The sequence below is a fragment of the Ornithorhynchus anatinus genome, chromosome 4 (assembly GCF_004115215.2).
Source record: "Ornithorhynchus anatinus isolate Pmale09 chromosome 4, mOrnAna1.pri.v4, whole genome shotgun sequence".
Classification (NCBI taxonomy): domain Eukaryota; kingdom Metazoa; phylum Chordata; class Mammalia; order Monotremata; family Ornithorhynchidae; genus Ornithorhynchus; species Ornithorhynchus anatinus.
In genome coordinates, this window is record NC_041731.1 from 66487070 (window position 1) to 66512306 (window position 25237).

Consider the following 25237-nt stretch of genomic DNA (forward strand, 5'->3'; position numbering starts at 1 on the left):
GAGCACTTGGTGGGGGTCAGGTGGCCTCAGGGTGGGGGTGGGGCGGAAGGCCTTGATGGGGGACACGAGGGCTTGATGGGGGACATGAGGGCTTGGGTGGCGAAGACCTCTTGGAGGAGATGTACCTTCAATAAGGTTTTGAAGGTGGGGAGAGCGGTAGTCTGTTGGAAATGACCGCAGTTCAAGTCAATTTCAGTTTACTTGCAAAACTTATGTCATCTCCCTCATTAGATGGGGAAGGCTTCATGGAAAAGGTAGCCTTTGAGGGGCCTTTGCATTCTTGAGTGCAGTTTATAATAAAAGTCTGGAAGAGTTCACACAAGTTCCACTAGTTCTACTTTATAAGAAAGAAGCTGAAAAATATGACTCTCAAAGTACACTAACAACAAACTACAGAACATTCCTGTGGTCTGTTGTCCTTTAACGATTTAATAAAAATTACAACTAATGACTCAGTGTTCATTCTGTTTTTTTCTCTCTCACACTAGAGCACTCTAGAATGATGTAGTAAAAAACAATTTCAAAATCTAAGAAGACTAAAAAGTACTATTCAAATGTTGGAATTCTGAATCATTTACTACATTCAACTGAACAAAATCACTGCCAGCTACAGTCTGTGACACATATTCGACTTAAACACAGAGCAAAACACAGCTCAAAGGTCTAATGATGATTAGTGAAAACCTGCAGCAGAATAAAAAACTGCCGCTTTTCGAGATTACAGAAGTAGCAGTGAACTGACATTTGAGAGATGGCTTGAATAATTCTCAGGAAAAATGGGAAAATATTCCACTGATGATGTGCACTTTAAAATTTTATCTTAATTTCTTGGAAAACCTACAGGTGGTGCTCTTATACCATAGCAATAGGAATATTTTTAAAAGGTACAAATCCAGGAGGAATGCTCAGAAAAATATCTCATCACTCTATGTACTTATTCAAAATAAGTGATTTCGTAACAACACTTTATAATTACTACTTCTGCTCTATAATTTAAAATAAAAACAATGGTTTACATCTAGTGATTTTATGTGAGTAACTAAACTGATTGTTTCTCATAGCTATGAGTTACCTCATGGCTGAATGAAAGCTTTGGCAAACAGGAACTGCCAAAAACTAACACACTTTTATGCACAAACAATACTTACTGTATCCAGAAAACATGTTATATAAGTAGATCAGACTCTGGATGCTGCAGTTATGACATATTTGATAATGAAGAAGTGAAAATCAAATAGCAGAGGAGCCAAGACGAGCACTGAAAACCATTTTTTTTTAATGGTATTTGTTAAGTGCTTACAATGTGCCAGGCACTATGTGAAGCATTAGAGTAGATACTGGCTAATCAGGTTGGATGCAGTCCCAGTCCCACATGGGACTCACAATCTTCATCCCCATTTTACTAATGAGGTAACTGAGGCACAGATAAGTGACTTGAGCAAGGTCACATGGACAAACGGTGAAGCCAGGATTAGAAACCAGATCTTCTGACTCTCAGACCTGTGCTCTATCTGCTAGACCACACTGCTTCTTAGTATGTTTGTGTGTCTGCTTTGTGTGTTTGTAAAAGACCACTATTTTCAGATTACTCAGATTTGCTATGGCTATTTCAAACACATTGAGCTGATTAGCTCATCTTCTAGAGTATTAGACCATGACGGGCAGGGAATATGTCCATTTATGGTTATATTGTACTCTCCCTCGCGCTTAGTACAATGTTCTGCAAACAGGAAGTGCTCAGTAAATATGACTGAATGAACACTTCAGCCTGTTCACTTGTACCCAAACATCACACATATTTTAGGAGAGAGGCTAAACAAAGTTACATGTACAGGTGATGAAACAGTAAACGGTTATATATTTCCCACTCACTCTAAAATTTGGGCTTTATATTTATTATATTAATTGTAAACTATTTAGTGATTACTTAGATTGTGATCCCCATATGGGAGAAGGACTGGATCCAGGCTGATTATCTTAACTTGACCCCACCACTTAGCACAAGTCCTTGGCACAAAGTACTTAACAAATACCAACATATTATTATTGTTATAATTACCACACATACATATTTTGGCCCGAATCATAACACAAAATACACGCCAACCCCACATTTCACATCCCAGAAGTAGAAAACGAAAACTGAAAACATATGAATACTTTTTTTTCGAGGTTTTGGAGGTCTCCATTTTTGGGGTCCCTGGAGAGGGAGAACAGTTGCCATCCTCTTTGCCCCCCCAGTGCCATTGGGACTACTATTGGCCCTTGATCCTTAGTCCAGCCAGGGAAGGACTCAAACACCAGTACTTTCAGGATGAAAGCCACTGACATGGCTGAGCCTATGACTTCTGTGTACTTCGGTCTGAGCCATGAAGAAACTGAAATCCAACTGTATTTATCATCATCCATGTCTTTCATATTTTTGTTTCATTTTGCCTCATGTGTCTGTTATCCATTCCGCCCCTCCTGCTCATCTTAGATTGAAAGTCCTTGGGGACCAGGGACTTTGACTATATCTCAATTGTGTATATCTTTACCAGTGCTCAGTAATAATAATAATTATGGCATTTGTTAAGCTCTTACTATGTACCAAACACTGTTCTAAGCATTGGGTTGACACAAGGTAATCTGGTCAGACACAGTCTCTGTCCCACATGGGGCTCACAGTCTTCATCCCCGTTTTACAGATGAGGTAACTGAGGCACAGAGAAGTGAAGTGACTTGTCCAGGGTCATACAGAAGACAAGTGGCAGAGCTGGGATTAAAAACCACACCTTCTGACTCCAAATACTGTGCTCTTGCCATTAGACCAAGGGGCTTCTCGGTAATGGGCTTTACACGCAGTAGGTTCATAATAAATATTATTACTGCATACACATTAGCAGTAGGACTTGCTCCCTTTCTTCAACCTCCCCTCAGCATCGGAGCAGTTACGTATTTATAATGTATTTATACCACTGTCTGCCCCTCTAGACTGTGAGCTCATTAATAATAATAATTGTAGTATTTGTTAAGCACTTACTATGTGTCAGGCACCCCCTCCAATCTGGCTTCCGTCCCCTCCACTCTACCGAGACTGCTCTCTCTAAGGTCACCCATGACCTCCTTCTTGCCAAATCCAATGGCTCCTACTCCATTCTAATCCTCCTTGACCTCTCTGCTGCCTTTGACACTGTTGACCATCCCCTCCTCCTCCATACCTTATCTCACCTTGGCTTCACGGACTCCGTCCTCTCCCGGTTCTCCTCTTACCTCTCTGGCCGGTCATTCTCGGTCTCCTTCGCTGGCGCCTTCTCCCCCTCCCATCCTTTAACTGTTGGAGTTCCTCAAGGGTCAGTTCTTGGCCCTCTTCTGTTCTCCATTTACACTCACTCCCTCGGTGAACCCATTCGCTCTCACGGCTTCGACTACCATCTCTACACAGATGACACGCAGATCTACATCTCCGCCCCTGTCCTCTCCCCCTCCCTTCAGGCTCGCATCTCCTCCTGCCTCCAGGACGTCTCCACCTGGATGTCGGCCCGCCACCTAAAACTCAACATGAGCAAGACTGAGCTCCTCATCTTTCCTCCCAAACCCGGTCCTCTCCCAGACTTCCCTATCACCGTGGATGGCACGACCATCCTTCCCGTCTCTCGGGCCCGCAATCTCGGTGTCATCCTTGACTCGTCTCTCTCGTTCACCCCACACATCCTATCCGTTACCAAGACCTGCCGGTTTCACCTCTACAATATCGCCAAAATCCGCCCTTTCCTCTCCACCCAGACGGCTACCTTACTGCTACGGGCTCTCGTTATATCCCGGCTAGACTACTGTGTCAGCCTTCTCTCTGACCTCCCTTCCTCCTCTCTCGCCCCGCTCCAGTCTATTCTTCACTCCGCTGCCCAGATCATCTTCCTGCAGAAACGATCTGGGCATGTCACTCCCCTTCTTAAACAACTCCAGTGGTTGCCTATCAACCTCCGCTCCAAACAAAAACTCCTCACTCTAGGCTTCGAGGCTCTCCATCACCTTGCCCCTTCCTACCTCTCCTCCCTTCTCTCTTTCTACCACCCACCCCGCACGCTCCGCTCCTCTGCCGCCCACCTCCTCACCGTCCCTCGGTCTCGCCTATCCCGCCGTCGACCCCTGGGCCACGTCCTCCCGCGGTCTTGGAACGCCCTCCCTCCTCACCTCCGCCAAACTGATTTTCTTCCCCTCTTCAAAACCCTACTTAAAACTCACCTCCTCCAAGAGGCCTTCCCAGACTGAGCTCCCTTCTCCCTCTACTCCCTCTACCACCCCCCCTTCACCTCTCTGCAGCTAAACCCTCTTTTCCCCCTTTCCCTCTGCTCCTCCACCTCTCCCTTCCCCTCCCCACAGCACTGTACTCGTCCGCTCAACTGTATATATTTCCATTACCCTATTTATTTTGTTAATGAATTGTACATTGCCTTGATTCTATTTAGTTGCCATTGTTTTTACGAGATGTTCTTCCTCTTGACTCTATTTATTGCCATTGTTCTTGTCTGTCTGTATCCCCCATTAGACTGTAAGCCCGTCAAACGGCAGGGACTGTCTCTATCTGTTGCCGACTTGTTCATTCCAAGCGCTTAGTACAGTGCTCTGCACATAGTAAGCGCTCAATAAATACTATTGAATGAATGAATGAACACTGTACCAAAGGGTGGAGAAGATACAAGATAATCAGGTTAGACACCGTCCCCATCCCAGGGAAGGGTTCACAGTCTTAATCCCAATTTTACAGATGAGGGAACTGAGGCACAGAGAAGTTAAGTAACTTGTTCAAGTTCACAGAGCAGACACGTGTTAGAGCCAGGATTAGAATCCAGGTCCTTTTGACTCCTAGGCCCATGCTCTATCCAGTAAGCCTACCGGTACAGTGGTCTGCACACAGTAAGTGCTCAATAAATGTGGTTGACAAAGTGTGCAGAATAAGTGGGTGGGGAGGAGGGGGTTAGTGTCAGGTAGGCTGACTTGTTTAATAAATACTGCAGGACAATGTATACTTGTCTAAATTTCCCCAAGGAAATCTACATACGAGCCCATTCTGGGACCTAGGGTGAGCTTATTATTCCAGTATTGTTTTCCTTCAAAGGATCGTCAGGATAAAACCTAACAGGCTGCCAGTGGCAGAACTTTTGTAAAGCAATCAGCCAATCAATGGTATTTACTGAGTGTGTACTGTGTGCACAGCACTGTACCAAATGCTTGGTAAAAGTACAATATGAGCAGTGCATCTCTGACAGGGATTAACAAATCCTAAAATGACCCGTCTTTCCAAAAGAAGCCAAGATTAGCTTGCAGGGTTTAAATTACAATGCCATATTACAGCAACTAGCAAAAGCGAAAGTTGGAATTAAATTCTGATTCTGGCAGTGATGATTGAGGCTCTCTCCTGCCCTCCTGCCTACTCTTTTAATCAATCAATCAACCATATTTACTGAGTGTGAGCAGAGCACTGAACTAGGCGCTTGGGACAGTACCAATCCTAGTGCTTGCCACCCACATTTCAATAGGCCAACCAGACTTCCTATTTAAGGGTGGAATAGTTGCCGGTGACCAGTAAGGCACTGACAAACCAGAGGCAGAGCATTTTCACTGCTGATGTACGGTCATGCAAGAGTTACTGGCCCTCTAGCTCTGATAGGTACACAGAAAGCAAGGCCATACTTCCATAATACCGCAAACACACAGATTTGTTTATTAGAGGCTTTCACTGGAGGTCTGAAAGCACTTCAGGATGCAATTTTACCCTGGGGAAAATTTTATGTCCATAAAAAGCCTACCTAACCTCCCTTCTGGGAACCCATGAAGTTGGATAAAAATCAGAACGGCTCCATTATCATCTGCAAATGTATTAAGAATACATTTTTCATCATTATTCTTTTCATAAATGGACTACATTAAGCTACATCTTGCTAATTCTATTAGTGCGTTAAAATCAATTACAATTCAATTAACTGGATAAAGTATGAATGATTCTGGAGATTAAAGAAATTTGAGGAGTTATTTTCGCCCCATTGTATTAGAAAACAATCCTACTTTTGGACTGAAAATTGAGCTGATTTTAAAACAAGTGCTCAATTGTGTGTGCGTGTATATATATATATATATATATATAAAAATGTTTGGCCTTGAAATGTATACATTTCCTGAATGACTATCAATCTTTCTTAGTACACACTTGCCAACCACAGGGTGTCAGAGCTTTGCTGTAGCTGTGGATGTCCACACTTACACATCTCTTGGACATATGTTTTTTGACCTAGTAGCTCTCAGGGAAAACTCAATGGACCTTTCTCACTGTAGACAGGAAGAAGTCTAGCAAAGCCCAGTTTGGGATAGGAGATGCATGTCTCTAGAAGACCTGGAACAATGGTTGATAAACTTCCACTTAGTATTGCAAACCCTGCTTTACCATCATATATATAGTCCAGGGGCAGGATACTTAATGGTAACAAAGGGCTTTTTAATTTTTTATGGTACTTGCTAAGCGCTTATTTATACTAATGCTGGGGTAGATACAAGCTAAGCAGGTTGGACACAATCCATGTCCTACATTGGGCTCGCAGTCTTAATTTCCATTTTACAGATGAAGTAACTGAGGCCAAGAGAAGTAAAGTGACTTGCCCAAGGTCACACGGCACACAAGTAGCAGAGCCAATATTAGAACCCAGATCCTTCTGATTTCATGCCGGTGCTCTATCCACTAGGCCACACTGCTTCTCTTGCCAAGCATACTAAGAATGCTGGCTGATCCAGTCGGCCTGATGTTTGGATTTCTGCCAGCAGTACTCTGCAGCTCAAGGGCAGGAGTAGAGGTGACATAGTGTGGATGTGACCCATGGCTACGGGTTATTGGTACAAGATTGGCAGAGGGAAACGGGAGCAAGGGAGTTGGGTTTGGTAAAAAGCGTGGTGCTGAGAAGCAGTGAGGCGTAATGGATACAGCATGGACCTGGAAGTCAGCAAGTCATGGGTTCTAATCTTCACTCTGCCACTTGTCTGCTGTGTGACCTTGGGCAAGTCACTTTACTTCTCTGGGCCTCAGTTACCTCATCTGTAGAATGGGGATTGAGACTGTGAACTCTATGTGGGACAGGGATTGTGACCCACCCAATTTGCTTGTAATCACCCTAGTGCTTAGTACAGTGTCTGGCACACAGTAAGCACTTAAGTATCAAATTATTGTTATTATTATTGAGGGTGTCAATTTGTGTCTCAACAGATGATAGATTGGGTATGGAGAACATATGGGGCATGATAACTTGAGATATTGGAGAGGGTCAAAAGATATAGGGTCTCTGTGAGGGAATGAGAAGATTAAATGATCATCAGAGAATTATTTACTCTGTGAATAAATGAGATGGCACTTATTAAGCTCTTACTATGTGCCAGACACTGTATTAAGCATTGTGGTAGATACAAGATAATCAGGTTGAATCCAGTCTTATTCTCCACTTTAAATAATGAGGTAACTGAAGCACAGAGAAGTTAAGTGACTTGCTCAAAGACACACTGCAGACAAGTGGTGGAGCTAGGAGCAGAACCCAAGGCCCCCGACTCCCAAGTTTGTGCTGTTTCCACTAAGTCACAGTGCTTCTCAAATTTGCGGGATGTGGGTATATGGGCAGCCCTCTCAGGGTCATACCTGGAGAGTTTCCAGGACTCTTCCAGTCTTGACTTGGGGAGGGAGAGTCAAGTGGAGGCATGTCCAGCCCATTTCTAGCTTGGGTAGTGGCTAGCGAGTGGAAGGCAATCAGCTACAAGTCAAAACTCACCTGTGCTGGGCAGCAGCGACATGGGAGTCGAGAGTGGAGACTCAAGTTCACGGCAAAGAATCAGGTAATGGTAAACCACTTCCGTATTTTTACCAAGAAAACTCCATGGATACACTACCAGAACAATTGCAGATGGAGGTGGGGCATTCTGGGAGAGATCTGTCCATGGCATTGCTATGGGTCGGAGAAGACTCGGCAGCATAAGACAACACAAGGGTGTATGGGAGAGAAGGCAGATGAGAAGGCTGTGGTCCGACAGAGGAATTTCAGAGTTGGGGAGGATAAAGATCGTAGGGTTACTAAAGATGAAGAGATTGAGTATTGCATTGCCCTGAGTGCTTAGTTCAGTGTTTTGCACACAGTAAACGCTCACTAAATACCACTGATGAAGAGTATGTGTCCAAGTCGGTGAGTATATGAGATTGGGTGGGGTGAGAGGTCAAAGTTTAGGAGTTATAGGAAGTGGGCCTTGGAAGAGTGGTCAGAAACATCATCATGGATACTGAAGTCTCCAAGGATTAATCTAGGGATGGAAAAAGTGAGAAGGAATTTGAGAAAAGGATCTAAATGGTTGAGAAAGTTGAACGAGGTGCCAGGGGAGGGGAGAGGCAGTAGATGATTGATTAATAATTGGAGTGGGTGGTAGAGGTAGACAATATGGGATTCAAAGGAAAGGAAAGAGGGGACTAGGGGAGGTGGGATGGTTTGAAACTGGCAATGGGGAGTTAGAAGACCAGCCAACTCCTTCCCCTTACCCGATGAGTCCTGGGGAGTGGGAGAAGATGAGGCCCCCTCTGAAGAGAGTGGCAGGGGAAACTCCGTCATCTGGGAGAGTCAGATAATGGATTCATTTCTAGACAACTGCAATCTATGGACTTCCAAATTTGCTTAAAGGGATAAGTAATTGACTTACCATGCTCTGAGATTCATTATTTGCCATTATCATTGTCAGTGCATACGCGCTCATAAAGATGAACGGTGATTAAGGAAAGACAGGTTTACTCAATCTCAATGGAACCAAAAGCTGATTGCTTTGGTTGAAATCCCAGCTGTGCTACTTGTCTGCTGTGTGATTCTGGGCAAGTTAATTGAATCCTCTGTGCCTCAGTAACCACATCAGTAAAATGGGGATTAAGACTGTGAGCCCCATGGAGGACAGAGATTGTGTCCAACCCGAGTATCTTCTATCTATCCCATAGCTTAGAACAGCACTTGACACATAGTAAGTACTTAACAAATACCACAGAAAATAGGTGGTTCAACAGTGAAACTATGAAAAACAAAATCACAGAAACCTAAGATATTGGTAAGCTAACAACATACACAGAGCAACTGTGCAAACAGTTCACATTTATTGAACAAAACAAAGACATCCTGGATGCCCAAGACTTAAACAATGGCTCCTCACTGATTAGAATATAATATGGTAGAGAGATCTGGAGGATGCCTGGATCAATACAGCTACGTGCAGAACTTAGTGCTGGAATTCTTTAATGCAGCCAGTAGATTGAAAAGAGACCTGCAAACCACCGAGATGGTTAACTATTATCACCATCATTATCAGTGGCATTTATTGAGTGTTTACTGTGTGCAGACCTCTATAGTAAATGCCTGGGAGAAGCCTCTTGGCCTAATGGATACAGCACAGACCTGGGGAGTCAGAAGGATCTGGGTTCTAAACTCAGCTCTATCACTTGTCTGCTATGTGACCTTGGGCAAATCATTTCAGTTCTTTGTGCTTAAGTTACCTTAAATGTAGAATGGGGATTGAGACTGAGAGGCTCAAGTGGGACATGGGCTATGCTCAACCTAATTAGCTTATATCTACCCCAGAGCTTAGTAGAGTGCCTGGCACATAGCAAGTGCTTAACACATACCATAAATAATACAATATTAGGATCACGGAAACGAAAGCACCAGCAGAATTATTTATCAGTATCCCAGCTCCCCTATTAGGACAATAAACCCAGTTCACTTCCAGTTTAAACAACAAATGGACATTTCTTCAAAGTACTGCTTTATCATGCAGCTATCAAGAGTCTATCCACACATTAAGTCAGCTCCACCAGAATGGCTGATGAAAATAACTCAGATTACAAGACTACTGGTGAAAAAAACAACATCTTGTAGTGCTCCGCATTAATAACACAAAGGCTTGCAGAAGCCTGTGCTGTGACATGTAAATTGGGTTATGGAGATGCTAAAGCTGAGAACCCTGGTTTATGCGGACTGCAACCAAAAGAAGAGCTTTTTTATTTGGAGAAAATTTACAGCTCCAAACACACCACAATAGAACCCCCGGAAGACTACAAATCATCTAGAAGGAACATTGTAGAGATTGTACAGCACAATGTTTGTACAGCACTTAGTAATAAACTGTGGTCAAGTAAATTTAGAAGATGTGGCATTATAAAACACATAATCTTCAGTAAGAGAAGATAAAATCCTTGTGCTAACTAATGAAGAAATAATCATGGCAGTCAGAACCATTTAAGGTGATTAGATTCTGGACCCTTGAAGACTGATTCATCATATCCCCTCCAAGAGACCTTCCTCATTTCATGCTCCAAACATTTAACTCTTTCCTCAGGTCCCCCTGCCTCCCCCATCCCTTGCCCCCTGTGACCTGGCCACCTACTTTATTAAGAGAATTCATTCATTTATTCAATAGGTTTTATTCAGCGCTTACTATGTGCAGAGCACTAAGTAATGGGAATGTACAAATCGGTAACAGATAGAGACAGTCCCTGCCCTTTGATGGGCTTACAGTCTAATCAGGGGAGACAGACAAAAACAATAGCAATAAATAGAATCAAGGGGATGAACATCTCATTAAAACAATAGCAAATAAATAGAATCACGGTGATGTACATCTCATTAACAAAATAATAGAATCAAGGTGATGTACATCTCATTAACAAAATAATAGAATCAAGGTGATGTACATCTCATTAACAAAATAAATATGGTAACAAAAATATATAAAGTTGAGCGGACAAAGGGAGAGACGAGACGAGGGGGCACCCGGATATAAACCAGGGACCTCTTGAATTGACACCATCAGGTTTGAGCTCCAAAAAAATCACCCTTTCCCCTTCTTAGTCTCTCTTCCTTCTGGTCCCCTCTTCAACTCTCCCATCCTTCCCAGCAGTATCTCTAGAGGAAATCTCCTGCTTCCATTCCACATGCTCATCTGACCCCATTCATTTGCATCTTATCAAAACACTCTTGCCCCCTCCCTTCTTCCCTCCATAACAGGCATTTTCAACCACTTGCTCTTCAACGGCTTACAGCACTCAATAAATAAGATTGATTGACTGAAAGGTAAGAGATCAGAGTTCTGTAATTATCTTGGCATCTCACGGCTTTCCATTTTTGGCAACATCTTATCTGGAATTTTTCTGAAATGGCTACTAAAGAATAGCATTGTCTATTCGCTGCTGGAATATATTATGGCTTTAAATAGCAGCGCACCCCTACAAACAATCTGTGCTGAAAGTCAGAGACAGAACTGCAGGGAAGGGCACCAAGATCTCTGTATTATCTTCACAGATGTAACAAAATCACTTGATTTTATTTTACGTCTACATCAATAGACGTAGGTTTTAGCAACTATTAAGTTGGGACCAAAAAGGGCATCATGTCATATGGCCAGTCATGTCAGAGTTAAGAATATTCTTGATCTCAATTATTCATCCCCACATGGTAAAGCATGGTTGAAATAGTAACCTTACTCTCTTCAGCTAGGATGGAAAATGCAGCCTGAAGGCTGGATATCTAGTTTTTGAATGTTTCCACTCATCTGGGAAACTTCCTACTCAACAGGTTATGAGCAATGTCAAAAGTCTCAGAAACAGATAATCAGGATTATCTGTTACATGGACATGGACATTACATGGACATAGCAACGTTGGGAAAACCGCCCCCGGCCGCCCCCCAAACTCTAAGGCTCTCAAAAGAGGAGTTAGAGTTAGCTGTATGACTGTGGGCAAGTCACTTAACTTCTCTGTGCCTCAGTTACCTCATCTGTAAAATGGGGATTAACTGTGAGCCTCATGTGGGACAACCTGATTACCCTGTATCTACCTCAGCGCTTAGAACAGTGTTCTGCACACAGTAAGCACTTAAATACCAACATTATTATTATTATTAGTAGTAGTAGTAGTAGTATAGTGAGCCTAACAGGCTGATTACTGTGGGAAACTTCAATACCCAAATGGGTAGTGATATCAAAACATGGAAAAAAAAAAGTTGATCCGACCTCATCAAATTGGAAAGATAAATTACAACTATTTCAGTTTAGCAAGTCAGTGAAAAATCAATTTGATATCCCCAATATTATCTTCCACCTTTCAAATGGAAAAAAGACACCATTACTCTAATATGGAGGCTTACAAAAAACTGTAATGGGATATTCAGCTCAAATACTAAGAAACATGTGGAACCAAAGGTGGAAGCTAAAAGGATAACTTTTAACAAAAGGACATGTTGACACATATGTAATTTATTCTGTCTTCCCCTCTAGATTATAAGCTTGGTGTGGGCAAGGAACATGTCTGTTATACTGTTATATTATACTCTCACAAGTGCTTAGTACAGTGCTCTGCACATGGTAAGTGCTCAATAAATATGACTGACTGAGTGAATTAAGGGCTTTTATTTATCAGCAAAGAGGGAATGTTGCAGAAACAAAGAACACTGCAGTGATCTTCTGATAATGTGCTTCCATCATGAAGGAAGAGGCCCTATGAAGCATAGATAACAGCTAAAACAGTAAGTCTTGACTTTCATTTCTATGCTAAAGAAAGTAAACTCCATGGTTAAAGTCATGAACAACAGTAAAGCACCCTGATTCAATAGCATCTATAAGCAAGGAGCGGAATCTAATTTTCAGCCATTTGCACAAGCTCTACTTATTCATTCATTCATTCAATTGCATTTATTGAGCGCTTGCTGTGTGCACAGCACTGTGCTAAGTGATTGGGAGAATACAATGTAACAACAGATGGCAATATCACATATGGTAAAAAAAAAATTGAATCAAGGAAGTCAGCATGTGTTTGGGAAGATTGTCACGTGTCGGGTGACAATGAGAAGAGAAGCAGCATAGCTTAGTGGAATTCATTCATTCATTCAATCGTACTTATTGAGTACTTACTGTGTGCAGAGCACTGTACAAGCACTTGGGAGAGTATAATATAAAAGTATAACTTGTTTTGTTCTGTCTGCCTCCCTCGTTTAGACTATGAGCCCATTGTTGGGCAGGGATTGCCTCCATCTGTTGCCAAATTGTACATTCCAAGCAATTGGTAATAATAATAATAATGATAATGTTGGTATTTGTTAAGCGCTTACTATGTGCAGAGCACTGTTCTAAGCGCTGGGGTAGATACAGGGTAATCAGGTTGTCCCACTTGAGGCTCACAGTCTTCAATCCCATTTTACAGATGAGGGAACTGAGGCACAGAGAAGTTTAGTGACTTGCCCACAGTCACACAGCTGACAAGTGGCACAGCCGGGATTCAAACCCATGACCTCTGACTCCCAAGGCCGGACTCTTTCCACGGAGCCATGCTGCTTCCCTAGTACAGTGCACATAGGAAGTGATCAATAAATACCACAACGAATGAATGAGTATAACAAACATGTTCCTCGCCCACACTGACCTTACAGTCTAGAGGGGGAGACAGAATGCGCATGGGCCTGGGAATCAGAGAACCTGGATTCTAATCCTTGCTCCACCACACATCTGCTGTGTGTCTTTGAGCAAGACGCTTCACAGTCAAGTGACTGTGCCTTCAGTTGCCTTATCTGCAAAATTATCTTGCACCTACCCTGGTGCTTAATACAGTGCTTTGCACACAGTAAACACTTAAGTACCACAATAATTATAACAATCATTATTATTGAGATGCCAAACCAGGCAAAATCGAAAGCTTATAAAATAAAAGTAGAAACCAACCTTCTGGTGGGTGCCATATCCATTTAAATATTAAATATTATTAATCCATTTAAATATTTTGTTAAATATTAACAAAAGTTGCATCGCAGGATCCAATCCATTAGCAATGATGCTGTTCAACTCAACGATGCTTCATTGGATGGGATAGAGGTATGGATTGGGTAACTGTTGTATTTGTTAAGTGCTTATTATGTTGCCAAGGACTGTACTAAACTCTGGAATAGACATAAAATAATCAAATCCCACATGGGGTCTACAGTCTAATTAGGAAGGCAAACATGGATTACATTCTCATTTTGCAGATGCGGGAACTGAGGCACAGAGATGTTACATGACTTGTCCAAGGTCAGATGGCAGGCAAGTGGCAGAGCCAGGATTAGAACCCAGGTCCACAGACTCCCTGGCCTGTGCTCTTACCAGTAGGCCATGCTGGATGACAATAAATACCCCTACATCTGCTGAATGGTCAACTCCAGTGGACCACCCAGAAACAAAGAGATACAAAGGCAACTCTTTAAGGATTTAGTGAAGTATATCCATAAAGAATAAAGTAAAACACCAGAATACTGGAAAGCAACTTAAGCAGACAAACCTATTGGGTCTGCATTCCAGAAAGAAAGGACTCTCATATTGCCGAAGCAACGAGTGGCTCATGAAACTAGGAGGCACAACCAAAACCGAAGCCAGGTGCTGCAATTGGCAAGCACATCTGTTCAAAGAATCTGAGCCCTTCCTCACCACCTCAATGAATACCATGCTGATCCAAGCACATATTTCCAACCTTGACTAATGCACCAGCCTCCTCGCTGATCTCCACGTATCCTGTCTCTACCCTCTCCAGTCCATACTTCACTCTGCTGTCCGGATCATTTTTCTGAAAAACCATTCAGCTCACATCTCCATATTAAGTCTGCATCCACTCGACTGTAAGCTCAGTGTGGGCAGGGAACGGTCGGTTTACTGTTGTTTGTACTCTCCCAAGCGCTTAGTACAGTACTCTGTGCATAGTAAACATTCAATAAATACAATTGACTACCTCTCCACTCCTCAAAAGCTTCATTGGTTGCCTACCCACCTCTGCATTACCACCAGCTTTAAAGTACTCAATCTGCTCATTTCTTCCTAGCATACCTTGCTGGTTTCCTACTACAACTCAACACAGTCGATCCTCTCCTCAAACCAACTTACTCATTGTACCACGAGCAAGACTATCCTGTTACCGACCCGTGGCTCACAGCCTCCCCTGGAACCAGAAACTCCCTCCCACTTCATGTCCATCAGTCTGCCACTCTCCCTACCTTCAAATCCTTCTTAAAAATCACAACTCCTCCACGAGGCCTTATGGAAGCAGTGTGGTCCAGTGGAAAGACTGTGGGAGTCAGAGGACCTGGGCTCTGCCACTTCCCTGCTGTGTGACCTTGGGCAAGTCACGAGAGGAACTTCTCTCGGTTCCCTCATCTGCAGAATGGGGATTCAATACCTGTTCTCCCTCCTACTTAGTCTGTGCCACATTTGGGATCTGATTATCTTGTATCTACTCCAGTGCTTAGTACAGTACTTGACACATAGTGCTTAACAAACACCACAATTACCATTATTATTATTCCCTGACCAAGCCCACATTTCCCTTATCTGTGCTCCCTTCTGCTATGCATTTATTAATTCAATTCCATTTACTGAGAGCTTACTGTATGCACAGCACTGTACTAAGTGCTTACTCACCCCAGCCCCACAATGCTTATGTAAATATCCTGATTCTCAACTATTTCCTGGATCAGTAATTGATTTTAATATCTTTCCTTCAAGATTGTAGGCTCCCCGAGGGCAGGTATCATGTCTACCACTCTATTTTACTGCACTTTCTCAGGTGCTTCGTTCAGATTGCTTCGCACAAAGTGCTCAAAAAGTACCATCGACTGACTGATTAAAACGGTTCTTTGACCCTAAATTTAACAGAATTAATAAATGAACACATATCAAAATCCACTCTAATTGAAAGATTATTATCACAAAGTCCATAAAATTTCACTAGTTTAAGGTTATTGATTTGGGGGCTAAAATGCAAAAATTCATGGTGGGCTTGCTGGTATGCACGTCTAGAAAATTCATTCATGGCTTTAAGGGCTTAATAAAAAGAGAAAAGGAAACAACACAACATTTCTCTTTCATTAGGAAAATGAACGTGTTCAAACAAGCATCCACTCTGCCAAAATCCATCTGTTTCTATTTGATCTTGTTTCAAATAGTTGAATTCATGTCCAATAGCCATGACAACCCTGAAAACACAGGAGCATGACTCACTGGCTCACTACCCAGGGTTCTCATTTGAAGATGCAAAATTACTAAAATAGTAGGGATTATTATGGGCCTTGTATTTAAAATTTTCTTTAAATATTATCCCATGAGAAAAATATTTCAATATACAGTTTTCATTGACAGTATAATATATGTGGAATTTCATTTTCTAATGAGACTCCCTAAAAGTAAACACCTACTATTTTGTGGTAAAAACACATGCATCAAATATTCATTCATTCAATCACATTTACAGAGCACTTCCTGTGTGCAGAGCAATGTACTAAGTGCTTGGGAGAGTAGAGTACAACAATAAACAGTATACATTTCCTGCCCACTACGAATTTATGTAATGTGCTAGGAAATGAATCCCGGACTTCAATTCCTAAGAAGAGATGTTGACGGAGATGTGGCTTTGGTTTCTATTTTCTCTACTTCCCTGTGTTTCCCCAGACCCTTTCAGTCCCATGGCCCTTCAGCCTCTCTGACCACCAGCGAAACCATGACAAGCCCTTACAGGCTCTCCAGGGCCTTGAGGATGTGAGGGATTGCAGCTGAGGCAATGAGGGGCCTCTCCAGATTTTACAACATTGAGGAGCTGTGGCTGTGACGGGACTCTGAAAGACCAGGGCAGCAGCATCTGAAGACCACCGCCCACCTCCCTCCCTAAGCCTTCCTTTCCTCTTCTCCCACTCCCTTCTTCAACTTGCTCCCTTAATTCATTTTCCCTCCAAGGCCCACAGCACTTATGTACATACCTGTCATTTATTTACTTATATTAACGTCTGTCTCCCGCCCAGCTCATTGTGGACAGGGAATGTGTTTGTTATAGTGTTGTACTGTACTCTCCCAAGCGCTTAGTACAGTGCTCTGCACTCAGCACTCAACAAATATGACTGACTGACCTACCCTCCCCTGCCCTCAATCCTCTTTACTGCCGGACTTGTTGCACCCTGAGCTGTCAATTTTTTGTGTGTCATATTCCCCATAGCGCCTGTCTCCAAACTGCTCCCCACAATCTTGAATTGGGAGCCCCTCTACGGCTAGGGACCATGTGAAAATCTCACCCATTTGTTTGTTTTCCAGGATATAGTACAAGCAGCGTGGCTTAGTGAAAAGAGCACGGGCTTGGGAGTCAGAGTTCGAGGGTTCTAATCCCAGCTCTGCCACTTGTCACCTGTGTGATTTTGGGCAAGTCACTTAACTTCTCGGTGCCTCCGTTATCTGTAAAATGGGGTTTAAGACTGTGATCCCCAGGTGGGGCAACCTGATTACCTTGCATCTACCCCAGCCCTGAGAACAGTGCTTGGCACTTAGTAAGCGCTCAACAAATACCATCATTATTATAATTACTCTATGCAAAGTCCACCTTACAATACATGCTGCTACTACCAAGCCACCCAATCTTTGCATCTTTGCATCTTCTTTCAATTTCTTCCCTGAACCCTTGTGCCACCCAAAGGTTAGCTTTGAAACCTGTTGGGGATGCATTGGGCATCAGACTCGTGTTCAGGCAGTGAGACTCAGGGCAAGGGCAATAAAATAGGGGGTGGAATTCAGGAAACTAAGCTGTCCGAACATGAATCGTGCTGCAAATACATATTCATGAATTAGAAAGTAATAATAATGGTATTTGTTAAGTGTTTTACTTCTTAAGTGTTTACTCTGGGCCAAGCACTGTACTAAGTGCTGGGGCAGATTCAAGATACTCAGGTTGGACACAGTCTCTGTTCCACATGCGGTTCACAATCTAAGTGGAAGGGAGGAGGATTTAATCCCCATTTAACGAATGAGGAAACTAAGGCCCAGAGAAATGACTTGCCCAAGGTCACTCAGCAACCAAGGGTAGAACCAGCATTACAACCTGGGTCCTTTGACTCCCAGACCCAATGATCACATCTAAAATTACTCAGAAACCATAGGTTATTTTGGAGTTCACCAGAATTCTAAGACTGAAATGACTAACTCTGGACCACTTACTGGTTGAAAGGCTATTTTCCAGGTTTAGATGGCTTGGGTTGGATATGAGCTGAGGCCAAGGTTGGGAAAGTATTTTGGCCACAAGGACACTTACAGGTTTTCAAGGTGCGCGGAGGGCTACAGGCCAAGTCCTTCCACTGCCAGGACAAGAGGTGGAGTATAGAGGAAGAAGGTAAAACTGCACAACTGCCACCACTTCTACTTAGAGGCATCTTAATTGTGGTAATTGTTAAGTGCTTACTATCTGCCCACTACTGTACTAAGCACTTAAGTAGATACATGTAAATCAGGATGGACACAGTCCCTGTCCCACATGGCGCTCTCATTCTTAATCCCCGTTTTCCAGATGAGGTAACTGAGGCCCAGAGAAGTGAAATGACTTGCCCAAGCAAGTCACACAGCAGACAAGTGGCGGAGCCCAGACTAGACTAGACTGTCTCCCAGAAGGAGTGCTCTACCTTACTGATCCAGCAGCACATATAGCAATCAGTGGTGTTTACTGAGTGCTTCCTAAATACAGAGCACTATCCTAAGAGCTTGGGGGATTAATAATAATGTTGGTATTTGTTACGCGCTTACTACGTGCAGAGCACTGTTCTAAACGCTGGGGTAGATACAAGGTAATCAGGTTGTCCCTCGTGAGGCTCACAGTCTTAATCCCCATTTTCCAGATGAGGTAACTGAGGCACCGAGAAGTTAAGTGACTTGCCCGAAGTCACACAGCTGACAAGTGGCAGAGTGGGGATTCGAACCCATGACCTCTGACTCCCAAGCCCATGCTCTTTCCACTGAGCCACTCTGCTTCTTCTCTGGATTACAATATAACAGAGTTGGTAGACACGTTCCTGGCCCACAATGAGTTTACAGTCTAGAGGGGTGACCTCAGGAATCTCCATGTGCTACTGCTCCTGGGATAATGGTAATTAATTAATTATGGTATTTGTAAAGCGCTTACTATGTGCAGAGCACTGTTCTAAGTTCTGGGGTAGACACAGGGTAATCAGATTGTCCTACGTGGGGCTCACATTTTTTAATCCCCCATTTTTCTAGATGAGGTAACTGAGGCACAGAGAGGTTAAGTGACTTGCCCAAGGTCACACAGCAGACAAGTAGAGGAGCCAGGATTAGAACCCACGACCTCTGAGTCCCAAGCCCAGGCTCTTGTCACTGAGCCATGCTGCTCGAGACTGCTCTTTGCATGCTCAACAGCCTTGGAGCCTGGACAGAAGCAGTTGGCTTAAAGCCAGCCTGGAAGAAAATGACCTGGCTTGATGTACTTTGTCAATTTCTGGTAAAGGCAGTGGAACGGAGCCTGATAAACTTGAGCTTCTGCTTTAGAGAGTGTCTCTGCAAGCTGCCTGGAGGCTGATGAGATGGTGGCCAGTGAGAAGGAAACCCTGCAGAGCTCAGGCTCACCCACCCTGAGAAGCAGCGTGGTCTAATGGATAGAACACGGGCCTGGGAGTCGGAAGGACCTGGGTTCTACTTCTGGCTCTGCCACTTGTCTTTGTGGGACCTTGGGCAAGTCATTTCACTTCTCTGGGCCTCAGGTGTCTCCTCTGTAAAATGTTTTAAGCTTAGTCTGTGCAGAGCACTGTCTTAAGCACTGGAAGAGACTACACAAGAGACAATTAGACCTGGTCCTTGTCCTTCAGGGGCCTTACAATCTAAGAGTGCTTTCAAACGGAGGGAGAGGTAGAGAGGGGAAAAAGGAAGAAAGGAAAACCATTAAACATCAAATCATCAGTGGTACTGTAATGAGCTCCAGGGATGCAATTTAACAGCTTTTATATAATGATGTTTTTAAAAATAAAGTGACCTTTGGTTTTTTCAAAAAATATTTACTGTGCTTCTGCAGAGAAATGCTCAATAGATCAGAAAATAACAGGAAAAGACAAGGTCTCACTCCCTGCAGTTTTTTTTTCTTAACTTAAATGAATATGCAGTTACAACCGGAATACACAGCAGCATTGTTAGGTGACAGACGATTTACACACTGGCTTTTTGTCTCCGGAAACCCATGATGCAAATGTGTTTAGTGATTTTAACTAGTTCCTAGACATTATGGTATTATTTAGGACTCAACCTACTCACTTTCATGGACAGCAGACACCCATACACAGAATATCAGCTTCCTCTCCCTCTTAAGACTGTGAACCCTATATAGGGCAGGAACCGAGTCTGATCTCATCCTGTTTCTTCCCCAGCCCTCTACACAGTGCTTGGCACATCATAATTTTTAAGGTATTTATTAGGAAGTGCCAGGCATAGGTTAGAGTATGGCATAACCTGGGTGTTGTAAATGAAATGGAAAATGTTTCCAAGTGAACAGATTACCGAATCTAGGTACGATCTTGGCCACAGGCAACCTGCAGATTCACAAGATGCCATTTTCAAGAACTAATTATGTCGAAATGTACAATGGGATTGTTTTTCTCATATATGAAAAACATGAGAAATGGAAAACTGAACTCTGAACCAAGTTTGGATCCCCAATTTGAGCACTTTAACATACCTATATTGAGTCCAAGGTGTTCCATGACAGCGTTGCCAACTTTTTTTTTTCAGCGACCCTCCCGGGTGACTCTGTTTAGGAATCGAATAATCTCTCCTTACTCCCTGTGCCCTTGCCTCTCCCACTCTGTCCCATCTTTCCTCTTTACACTCTCCTCCACTCCTGAATCATGGCTTTGTTTCCCCACTTCCCCGAGGCACCCAAGCTTTCACCCCTCTGCCCACCTCCCAGAGGTAGCAGTGGTATTAATATTTATGAAGCTCCTGCTGTGCTCAGAGCACTGTACTAAATGCCAGGAAAGCAGACACAGGTAGAATGAGTCATGGACCAGTCCGTCGTGGGGCTTCCAACAGGTAAAAGCACCAAGGGGGTTAGTGTTGTAAAGCTGAAATCGACTCCTTGTGAAAACTGAAACAGCAAGAAAACCTAGATGGTGCTTGGTGTTAAAGACAGCCTTAACTGGAAACTAGGAAAAAACCAGGGTGTGTGTGTACTGACATGGGGAAATGCACAACTTCTCAACTGACTAAGTTCATTACAATGCAAGTAACTCCTCAGGATGCCCGATTACCAAATGGGGGGCGGCCCGTGCCTCAGATAATAACATAAAATGTGAACAGTAGGGGCTTCTGGTTATCGGCTCACACTGGCACTAAAATTTAGGTGTCCCGATCACTTATTTTGGACTAATTTCTCAGTTTTGTGAGGGCAACAATTATTTTTTTTTAATTCAGGAAAACTGTAATATCTAGGTTATACTACATCTAAATTAAGCAAAATGTTTAATTTCAACTTTTTGCTGACAGCATGATGCAAAATGACATTTCAACAAATTTCATTTTCTGTAACTTTTCTGTGGAGAGAAAATAGCAATTCAAACTTAAACTACTTTTTTTCCCCTTAGTTCAATGTTTGCATGGAAAAATAATTAAGCAGCCCGTTTGGAAAAGCATAATCTGTTCATGAGCATGCGGGTATCAATTTTATCTTATGAGAATTTTTTCCATGTTTCAGTTGCTTCATTCCTTATTACATGCTGCAAAAGGCAGTAATAATTTTTATAGCCAAATATCACTTCATAAGATACCAGGTGGTTTTCAATATTTACCATATAAGTCATGCATGAAATTTAAACATTACAAAAAATGACTTACCAGTTGACACTCCTGAAATATGCACATTTTCCGTACGTTCTGCAAGAGCACCATTTCCTAAAATTAAACATAATGAATAAACTAATTTCCAAGATGAAATTTGTAAAGAATTTCTTAGATTCTTTTCTCTACCAAACTGAAAACAAAGCCAAACTACTATGATTAATATGAAATACTTCAAATTATAAGCCTCAGAGTTGCCACTAGAATGCAATACTACACACAAAATATTCCTGAAAGGTATGTTAATGTTTGAGACTTCTAAGTATGTCAAGTCTTGCTAAATATCAAGGAGTTTTACACCTCGGCAAAGGTTCCTGCCAACTATCCATGATCTCCAGCTTATCAACAGACTGTTTTGGGCTTCTCTTTTCTCTTGTAGATCCGTGAATTCCTTTCCCTGGCTTTTCTGTTTTTTCCCAGCTCCCGACTCACAGCGAGCAGAGCCACGGAGAGAGAAGCCACGTGGCCTAGTGGATGGAGCATGGGCCTGAGAGTCAGAAGGACCTGGGTTCTAATCCTGCTCCACCCCTTGGCTGCTCTCTAACCTTGGGCAAATCATTTCACTTCTTTCGGCTTCAGTGTTCAAACAGATTAGCTTCTATCTATCCCAGTGCTTTGTACAATACCTGACACATTGTAAGTACTTAAATACCATTAAAAAAACTAAAAACTAGCAATGGGAGCACATATGCACCTTTCACTTGCTCCTTGCAGAGGAAAGGAGGAAAAATGGGTGGGTGCACAAGCTTCCATCACTATTTTTAAAGTGATTTGGGAATCAGGAGCTGGGAACTGTAGGCAAATAATAATAATTGGGACATTTGTTAAATGCTGATTATACGTCAAGCACTGTACTAACTGCTGGAGTAGATCCAAGCTAGTCAGGTACCATGAGGAGTTCACAGTCTAAATAGCAGGGAGGACAGGCACTGAATCCCCATTTCACAGATGAAGGAACTGAGGAACAAAGGAAGAAAAGTGACTTGCCCAAGACCACACAGTAGACTAGTGGTGGAGACGGGATTAAAACCCAGGTCCCAGGCCCATGCTCTTTCTAAGCCACGCTGCATCTTCAATGCCAAATGCCACCCAAAGTAGCTAGACATAAGACCACATTGTCCCACGATGAAACTCGGAAGATTCTGATGGTCCACTGTTCATACGGGCCCAGGAAGTCCGCTTTGTGTTTGAGTAGCTTGTGGAATTTCCTTGCATCTAAGAATCAAGCCATGTTTCTAGAAGCTTTTGAATAGCTCCTTATTTTGTTGAAGCCAGCAAGAAACTGACTTAAGCTAGTTTAGGAGGGCATAGGAAACATCCCTTCCTACTCTCCCCTCCTATACATGACCTAGCTCTCAAGCAGTGTGACCATCTGCCCCATTTTCACGAGGGTCCCGAAGAGAGAAATTCAGGACCTTGTGACAGGAAGCATGAGCCCTTGGATTGCTTGATCCGTGAGGTGGCAGGTGTACAGGTTGAGAGGACAAGAGCTCCAGGTCGCCCTGGGGTGTGGACAACCATGAGATGAGGACGTGGCAGGGCACAGTCAATCATATTTATTGAGCACTTACTGTGTGCAGGGCCCTGTACTAAGCGCTTGGGGGAGTATAACAGTATAACACACGCAATCCTGCCCACAACAAGCTTAGAGTCTAGAGGGTGAGACAGGTATTAACATAATGAAATGACCTGTAGCTATGTACATAAGTGCTGTGGAGCTGGGTGGGGGGATGAATAAAGGGCTCAAGTCAGGGCAACGCAGAGAGAGTGGGACAAGAGGAAAGGAAGGCTAGTCAGGGAAGGCCTCTTGGAGGAGGTGTGCCTTTGATAAGGCTTTGAAGTGGCGGGGGGGGGGAGGGGGCGCGGGTAGAGTCGCTTCTGCGTTCAATAAGAGGCTATAAGGATTCGGGCTGACCTGGGGGTCCCGTGAAACAGCAGCACAGAGGACACCGGCTGATGGGCTCGCCATTCATTCAATCATATTTATGGGGTGCTTACAGTGTGCAAAGCACTGTACAAAGTGCTTACCTACCCACTATGACAGGGGACGTCCACAAAGGGACTGGTGCAAGGTAGGACAGGGAACTCAGGAGGTTAGTAATTGGTGGAGTCATGACTAACTGCTGTAATTGGCTTGCCCCGTGGTGGTCAAAGGACAGCTATAATGGCTATATCTGACTAAATGATAGCTACAGGGAAGCAGTGTGGCCTAGTGGAAACAGCATGGGCCTGAGAGTCAGAAGACCTGGGTTCTAATCCCAGTTCCACTGCTTCTCTGTGTGACCTTGAGCAAGTCACTTTTCTTCTCTGTGACTCAGTTACCTCTTTACCTCATCTGTAAAATGGGGATTAAGAGTGGGAGCCCCAGGTGGGTCTGGGCCTGTGACTAACCTGATTAGCTAGTACCAACCCTAGCACAGAAAAGGGCGCTGGGCAACATGGCGTAGTGGATAGAGCTCGGGACTAGCAGTCAGAAGGTCATGGGCTCTAATCCCAGCTCTGACACTGTGTGACCCTGGGCAAGTGACTTCACTTCTCTGTGTCTCAGTTTTCTCATCTGTAAAATGAGGATGGAGACTGTGAGCCCCATGTGGGACAGGGACTATGTCCAACCAATTTGCTTGCATCCACCCCAGAGCTTAATATAGTGCCTGGTACACAGTAAGCACATAACAAATATCATTATTACTATAATTATTACCCCATTTTAGACTATAAGCCAGGTGTGGGCAGGGATTTTCTCTCTTTATTGCTGAACTGGACTTTCCAAGTGATTAATACAGTACTCTGTACACAGTAAGCTCTCAATAAATACAATTAAATGAACATAGGAAGTGCTTAATAAATACCATTAAAAAAAAAGTTTGTGCAGGGGTTGTCGGGGGGTGACTCAATTGAGGTGCTTGTGTGATCCTTTATCTACTTAGGTTAATATTTCTAACCAATGAATTTTAATCTCTTATACCACCTCAGGTCTCTCATTAATTCCCATTCCTCAGAGAAAGACACCGAAACCCAGTAAAGTTAGGGGACATGTCCAAGGTCACATAGCAAAGCGGAAGCAGTACTGGAACTATAACCTAGGTCCTCCACCTCTTATGCCCTGGTCTTCCAGTTAGCCCGTACTGCTACGGTAGAGAAATAGAAGAAATTGTTTTAGGTAGTGATGTTTTTACTTTTTAAAGTTTTCAACGAAAACAAAAAGACTAAATTAGTCTTATGTACCTTTTCCTGCTAAAACATAAGCAACAAGTTTGCAATGAGGAAGCAACCATCTCTACATATGAAATAGAAGCTTCCTCCTTTAGGCAGCTTTAATTGGCTACGAGATAGTTCCCAAGCAGAAATGGCTGGGTATATAGCAACGGAAAGAGAACAGAGGAGCAGGACATAGGGGAAAGGAAAGAATTAGTAAGAGTAGGATAGCACTGAGTAAACAATTTGGCTACAGCCTGACGTGGGGCCACAAGGATAGCTGGGAGAGGGAAGGGCAGCAAAACATTCCCTGTGGAGAGAGAAGACAGTTCATTCGTTCATTTAATCA

General features: G+C 43.2%; 1 protein-coding gene across 2 annotated transcripts in view; it reads right to left on the reverse strand.

Moving 5' to 3' along the window:
* Positions 1–25237, reverse strand: part of LRP12 (LDL receptor related protein 12) — a 114694-nt gene that overhangs the window by 27894 nt on the left and 61563 nt on the right. The window contains exon 2 of one of the 2 annotated variants that reach the window (XM_029062912.2): positions 21691–21747. The exons of the other annotated variant lie outside the window; for it this stretch is intronic. Within the exon in view, the coding sequence (XP_028918745.1) occupies positions 21691–21747 (57 nt within the window). The remainder of the gene's footprint in view (positions 1–21690; positions 21748–25237) is intronic. 2 annotated transcript variants of the gene reach the window in all.